Source organism: Petaurus breviceps, unplaced genomic scaffold (genome assembly GCF_028583685.1).
Source record: "Petaurus breviceps papuanus isolate PSGF00001 unplaced genomic scaffold, PetGlider_PUasm1.0 90895, whole genome shotgun sequence".
In the NCBI taxonomy this organism is placed as follows: domain Eukaryota; kingdom Metazoa; phylum Chordata; class Mammalia; order Diprotodontia; family Petauridae; genus Petaurus; species Petaurus breviceps.
In genome coordinates this window covers 31,096,145-31,103,627 of record NW_027187372.1, presented here as the reverse complement: position 1 = coordinate 31,103,627, position 7,483 = coordinate 31,096,145, and the positions used below count along the sequence as shown (strand labels likewise).

At 44.5% G+C, this 7,483-nt stretch overlaps 1 protein-coding gene across 1 annotated transcript in view; it reads right to left on the bottom strand.

Moving 5' to 3' along the window:
• Positions 1–273: 273 nt before the first annotated feature.
• The window catches only part of NFASC (neurofascin), a 98,739-nt gene continuing 91,529 nt past the window's right edge, over positions 274–7,483 (bottom strand). Inside the window, exons 28-29 of the mRNA XM_069074661.1 lie at positions 5,983–6,052; positions 274–987 (exon numbers count right to left, since the gene is read on the bottom strand). Of these exons, the coding sequence (XP_068930762.1) occupies positions 756–987; positions 5,983–6,052 (302 nt within the window). The 3' untranslated portion in view covers positions 274–755. The remainder of the gene's footprint in view (positions 988–5,982; positions 6,053–7,483) is intronic.

The following is a 7,483-nucleotide window of genomic DNA, read 5'->3' as shown; positions in this document are numbered from 1 at the left end:
GTTGTTTTGCAGAAAGAAGCCAGCTCAGGACGGTGCAGGCAAAAGCCAAAGAGGAGGTGATGGCTAGGGGGCTGCGCATATGGCTGGAAAGGTATCCTTTGGGAATGAAGGGTCCCAGAAGTGTCTGAATACTAGATTCTCTGCCCTATCACGATTGATCCTTTTGCCAACCTCTTGCTGCTCTCTGGGGAGGGGCCACCCCTCCGTTCTCTTCCTGGATTTATCTCCAAAAGAAAAACAAAAGTGGAAATTTTTTTTTGAAGAGAACAAAGGTCAAGGGGCGGGGAGGGGGGAAGGTGGGGGTGTGTGAAGGGGAGAGGTACCATAACTCTTAGAAAGAAACTAAAGGGTGAGATGTTGCCAAATGACTTGTGTGCGTGTTGGGGGTGAGGTGGAGGGCACAGGGATGGTCTGGTTCTGAAAGCTCACATTGGGTATTTGACTGAGCCCCAGGAACCTGTTCCCTTCTGGCTCAGCTCAGGTCTGGTCTCCAGCTCTGTGATCACCCTGTTGGCACCCGAGGGGTGGGGTTGGGAAGGAGAGAGGGGAGAGGAAGGGGAGAGGCTTTGCTGTTGGCTGGGCTGTCACAGTACCACGTTGGCTCAGCTGATCCCCTGACACTGGCCTCTCTGATTGCCATGCCTGCCCTCATCCCTTTGGGTGGTGGTGGTTTAGTAGTTGGTCTGCAGTGGGTTTTTTCCTCCCCGCCTCCCCTCCCCCCATTGACTAGGGTGGCTGTGTCTGTATGGGCCGAGCTATGCCAGGGAGTAGATGGCATTGACGGGCGATGTGGCCTCTGAGCTTTCATTCCCTTCTGTCTCTTCCTTGTCCTTTTTGACTGTGTATTGGCCAATGAAAGATCCATCCTCGTTAAACTGTCCTTCTCCCCCCTCTCCATAGTCCACCAGACTGTCGTCACTCTCTTGTTGTTTGATGGTGCCATCCAAGGATGTCTGGCTTCCTTGTAGGGGCTTGTTGTCCTCATCACTGGTAGGGGAGGGAGAGGGACAGGCAGAGAGGGAAGGGAGCAGAAAGAGACAGAGTGTTAGAGGTGGAGTCCAAGCTGAGAATTCCCTACAACAGTCTATTAGTGAGCACTCATTAAATGCTTACCATGTCCCAGGTATGGGGGAATTGAAAGAAGAGCAAAAATAATGCATGCCCTCAAGGGGCTTACATTCCAATTAATGGGGAAGACAACATGCAAATATCTCAGTACATACAAGATACATAAAGTTAGAGGACCTGCCTCCAGCTGAATGCTCGGGCTATGCTCTGGAGGGGTGGTGGATATCAAGCAATTACATGTGTGAACCCAGGCCACCCCATTTCTGGAAAGAGGAACTACTGTTTGTTCAGAAGGGGTAAGGCAGGAACTGTAGCAGGAAAGAATCCAGCTACAAAAAGTAGCAGGAGCCCAGGGCCTGAAAGAAAGAAAATCTCCCTTGCCTCTTTCCTTGGACCATAACATTGCTCTCTTTATGGAGCTCTGTTAGGTGAGTGAAAGGCAGAGGCATCTGTAGCCCATGGAAAGCTAGCCCCCAACATGCCCCAGTTAGATGAGTTATGGTGAAACTATTGATATTAACTAAGTTCACAAATATGAAAGATTTGGCAAAGCAAATTAGTGAGATAATGGGGAAACTGGCCTCCAGGATCACATTACAATATGTGGGAGGGGAGAACTTCCCTCTCCATAAAACTGTTTCTGATCCTCTCCCCATCTGACTGAATTGCTGGCCTGTACCTCTCCGCCCTGAATGGTGAATTGTTTAGAATTGGGCAGAGAAAGGGCATGTGGTTATTCCTGACCCCAACTCCACTCCCCTAAGTCAAAAGCAACACTCAAGCAGACAGGTGGTGGGTTAGGGGTAAGAAAAGCAAGTCTTTTTCATTTCTTAGGCTCTTGAAAGTGGGGAAAAGGACTTAGGTCTGGAAAGAACTGACCTCTGTCCTGTCAACCCAATATTGGAAACGTACAAATGCACCAGATTGTGGCTGGCTCTCCTGTTACCTGTCTTTCTACCTTCCAAGAGACCTTCCTGATCCATATGCTTAGATATGGAGAGGGAATAGAGATCGGAGAAGCAGAGAGAGGTGGCATTCCAACTTGATAAAAAAAGTGAGATCAAGGGTGAAAACTCTTTCCTCCCAGTGGCCTTCCCTCTCCTTCCCTTGCCCTCCCCGGTTCTGGGGTGCCAACTCTAGTCTGGGTTTGCTCCAGAATGGCGATGTGATCAATTAGTGGGGGCAGGGAGGTGTTCTGTCCCCTACTGGGCCTCAGTTTTCTCATCTGTGGAATGAGAAGGGAGGAGTAGATGGCTTCTGATGTCCCTTCCAGTCCAGGATTGATGATCCTATGGTCTGGTCAGGGGCTGCCCAAAGAGCAGTCTGGCAGAGGATACTTGGTTCTATGGCTGTGATTCAATAGATACCATGTTGAGTAGGGTTGGCAGAAAAAAACAAAGCCAGGCAGTAGGCCAGAACAAAACACACCCTGCACTGTCGACTTGAAAATAGAAAAAACAAAGTCCCTCTGTAACACCCTTTGGTTCTACCTCTGGGGAGGCTGGGCCTCACCAAGGGTGACTGAGGACAGGACAGGAAAGGAATGGGAAAGAGCCTCCTCCTGATTGCTGATTGCTAGTTGGGTCCCTGATGGCAACTTTGTGCGTGGGGGCTGCCTGTGGTCGTGCGGGCAGATGAGGCACAGCATAAAAGAAGGTGAAAAGAGGAGGGAAGGGGGCATCTGGGGCTAGGATACTAATTGAGAGGATGAGGAAAAGGAAAAGGGATGGACTCTCCGAATCCTCCAATCCTGTCTGGGAGTGGGATGTTTCTGTCCCCTCTTACTCTCCAACCATTCCATTTTCTCTGTTCTTTAGGTTCAAAGAGGGCATTCTATACCTCTGAGGTTTAGGTCCTTGAGCTTAGGTGCTTGAATAGGTGAGTGGGTTACATGGTAAGGTCTTTATTTATAGGTTTCATGGACTCATGGACTTGAAAGTACCTTCCAGCCCAACTCTCTCATCTTGAAGATGAGGGAATGGAAGGCCAGAGAGAGGTGATTAACTTGTGCAAGGCCACACAGGTAGGAAGTAGGAGAGCTGGGATTTGAGCCTGGATTTTCTGACTGCAAACCCAGTGCTCTGTTACAGCATACCAATACGCAGGACCAAATGGCTATTTGCAGAGTGGCTGGCCAGTTCAGTCCTGGCCAAAAGTGAAAGCCATTTAGGGGCATCCAAAGCTGAATGTTAGCATGCTCTTTGAAAGAGGGCAGTAATACAACTGTCCATTGATTTCCCACTTAGGAACAGTGTGAATAAGGATTTGTTTTGTCTCAAGTCAGGTGATTCTTGTAATGGTTTTGAGTGGGTAGAATGCACACCTGGGTTATACCAGAACTCATGTGTGAAGCATAGAACCGAGGCCGCCTATTTGTGGGGATCACATTTTAGGGCACAGATAACAGCACTGGACTGGAGGTCTGTGCCCCTAGGCTATATTTCCCTCTCTGTTACTACCTTGTATTGTGACCTTGGGCAAGTTACTGCTCTTCAAGGTTTTTATTTATTTATTGATAACATGAGAAGGTTGGACCAACTGGTTTCTTTTTTTTTTAAATTTAAGTTATGGAATAAAACACGTATTTCCATAACATAGTATGATAAAAAGATAATTGCACATGAAACTGTAACTCTATTATGTACAACTAGCTGTTCCTCTTAAATATATAATAGTTATCATATAAATTTCTTTATTTTCTTTCCTCTACCCTGTGCCCTGCCCTAGAGATGGCTACCATTAGATATGTATGTATAGATATGTAAAATCATTCTATAAATCCTTCTACTTAGCAGTTCTTTTTCTGGATGTAAATGATCCCTAAGGTTGCTTCCAGCTTTTAAGTCCTATGATTTTATGTCCATATACCTCAATATGGCTTTAGCCAGCACCCTACATACGTGCAATTCTTCATGTTGCTGTAGCATGCTAAGGTTAATGCCTTCACCATAACAAGCCTTGACAGTGCAGGATGTTATTTCCATTTTGCATATGAGGAAACTGAGGCCCAGAGAAGTCAGGTAACTTAGCCTTAGTTTCCTCATCTATAATATGAGGATAATGATAGGATTGTCATGAGGACCGAATGAAATAATCTACATAAGGCTTTTTGCAAACCTTGTGGTGTTGCATAAACGCTCGTTATCATTCCTGCACTCTTCTCTCTTTTCCTGCAGCTTACGTGATGAGGGGCACATTAATTGCCAATAATCTGTATTCTAGTCAGACCTGTTTATGTCTTGTCAGCATCACAGTAGGGTTGACTGTGGGTGAGAGACAACATTCCAAGTCAGAGTTATTTAATTGTAGATTTTTCAAGCTGGAAGAAACCTAAGGGATAAACTAAGTCTAACTTCCTCATTTTACAGCTGAGAGAGCTATAAAAAGGCTTAGAGGAAATGATTTGTCCAAGGTCATACGGCATCTTGGTCTCACAAGAGGATAAGGACACAGCTTTCCAGTGCTCTCACTACCACACGATTATATTTTTGGCTGGCATCTGTGAATCTTCCCTGTGCCCCACCCAATGAGGACCATTTGTCTCATACCTATTCCCAGGACCTGGTCACTGTATATCTTTGTTGGACTAGAATGGTTTCTAAGGTTTCGTCTAGTGTTGAATCCTAGGATTCTAGAATCCCAAGTTACTATTAGTCAGTGTGTCTGTCTTAGAGGGTCAAACCATTGAGAGTAGGTAAGTTCTGATGAATTGTTTTGTACAGCATCTCGCATGAGAAGGTGCTTAATTCATGCTTTTGGATGAAGATGAAAATAATGCTAACTCATATGCATATAGATAAGCCATCCCTCTTCCAACCTGGTGCTCCACCCAAAGATATGCTCCAGGAAGGAATTCTAAGGATTGTGCTCACCACAAGAGACAAATGCCTGAATTGAGGTTGGGAAGCAGAGTAGACCTGCCCATTCTTTTTGGAGGCTGTTTTCTTTTTAAAGGACATTGGCTCCCAAATGGGGAACTCTTAATCTTTCTAGACTTCAAAAGGCATCTTAATGACAGAGAAAAGGGGTCTAGTGCCTCATTGCTATCACTGCTGGGGTTCTTTAAGATGACAATTCAAATCAATCAACATTTATCCTCTGCTGCATGTGTGGCACTGGGCTAGACCCTGGGAATAAAAAAAATAAAAAAGTCTTTTCTTGAAGACTACACTGTCCTGGGCATATACTCTTAGGTTATACTATAACCTCTCTTATGGAAGGACTGGGTTTGGTACTGGAATGAGAAGGGAGGCATATTTATTATAATAAAAGTCTATACTCATATAGAACAGCAATGTTTGCAAGCTCCTTACTTGTATCAAAAAAGAGGACCATAGCATTTATAGTTGGAAGGAACTTGAGAGATTGAGTGTGGGACTTTATTTGACTGATCAATCAATCAAACAAGCATTTGCTGAGCACCTGCTATGTGCTAGGCACCGAGGGCACAAATACAAAGGATGAAACAATTCCTTTTTTGAAGGATCAGTGAGGACCCAGAGATGTTAAGTGATTTGCCCAAGGTGACACAGGGGGCAACGAGGAGGGCTGGGATTTATACTGCTCCTAGAAGGGCTCATCACTTGTTTCTGCTTTGAAATATGGAAATGCCTTAAATCTTCCATCTGTGGAAGGGATGAGTGTCTTTCAGAGGGGGCTGCCTTGTGTTAAGAAATTAAGATGAGCAAACTCTGTATCGCTTGTCCTTTTCTCAAGGTGTTGTCTGAGAGGACAGAGATAAAAGCCTTATCAGAGAGGAAATCTATTTGGTGGCCTTTTAACAAATCCATGCAGTTCTCTGAAAGAGACAAGGGGAAACTGGGGGGAGAGGACAGGATGATGGGCAGGAGAGGACAATGAAAGCTGGAAAGATATGGCGTTCCTTTTGGGTGGGAGAGGGAAGAGAAAACAGACCTGTAATCAAAAGAACCATCTTCTTCCTTCTGGTCTTCAGGGTCAAGGGGAACATCCTTCTTTTCTCGAACTGTAATTAGCAATTGAAGCAAAGAGTCAGACATAATGCACGAGACATACGTCATGGGTTTACTACGCTCCGGTCACACAAAATGTGCCTTGTCACATATGACTCGCCATGCTTTCCAAAGTATTTTTATAAATTAGGATTCCACAGATCTGGTCTTCACAATAGCCCTTTGAGGCCGGTAGGGCCAGGATTAGGAACCTTATTTTACAGAAGTGGAAACAAACTTGATGAAGAGAAGTAACGGTCAGGATCTTCTGATTCCTCTCTAGCCCTCTTTTGACTAGACTAGATAGAAAAACAAAAATGATACAATTCCTTGTCCTCAAGGAACTTATATTCAGTTGGGTTTATCCTGCATCAGAAGGACAGGGAAGCTGGCCCAAGGAAGAATGGGAAACTTTCCGAGATCTTTAAATCTTCTTTCTGAGAGATATTTGTTGGAGCTCTCTGAAGAATTCATCTGTGTGTGGGTCCTTAGGACCACCTGAATCCCACCTTGGGGACACAGAGGTAGATTCAGTGATTCTACTTAAGTCTTAATGTCAAACTAAAGACCAGGTTAGTGAATCAATCAAAAGCATTAGATATCAACCAAAAAGCATTCATTAATACTTTCTGGCCCACTTTTTGTCAGACACTGTGCTAGGTACTTGGGACAAAAAGACCGAAAAATGAAACAATCTCTAATCTCTTACCCTTACACATTATTTTGAAAAGAGAAAAATGCTCATTGGCAAATATTCTTTGTCCTGTCTCATGTACTCAGATCTCTTCTGGCCTCACTCAATCCACTCAAACCTAATAAGTGTTTATTAAATAGTGGATAGAGAAGTAGGGCTGGAATCAGGAAGACTCTTCTTCATGATCTCAAACCTGGCTTTGTGACCCCGTGCAAGTCACATAACCCTCTTTACCTCGGTTTCCTCATCTGTAAAATGAGCTGGAGAAGGAAATGGCAAACTACTTCATATCTTTGCCAAGAAAATCCCAAATAGGGTCACAAAGAGTTGGACAAAACTGAAAATGACTGAATAATAAGAACCTATCAGTGTACAAAACAAAAAATCAGTCCTTGCCCTCAAGAAGATAGCATTTTCTCCTAAGATCAGATGCAGAACTCTTTATAATCCCAGGGCATATGGAGAATTGGGCAGCAGGACTGAAATAAATAGGAGGAGAGTCTGTTGCCATTGCCTTGGGTTTTCATGGAATGCTGGGGAAGGCTCAGTATCTGTTGGAGTTGGGTGCTCCTGTGCTGCTAGAGAAAGGGAGGAGTAGAAAGGATGCTATTGGAACACAGGGGATTAGAGTGCTTGAAAGGATTCCTATTCTGCTCCTCTCTGATTTCATGATGATGAATATCATGAAATATTGCATATCATGGTTAGCTGGGTATCCTATCCCCTTTCTAGACTATAAGGACCCCAAAGG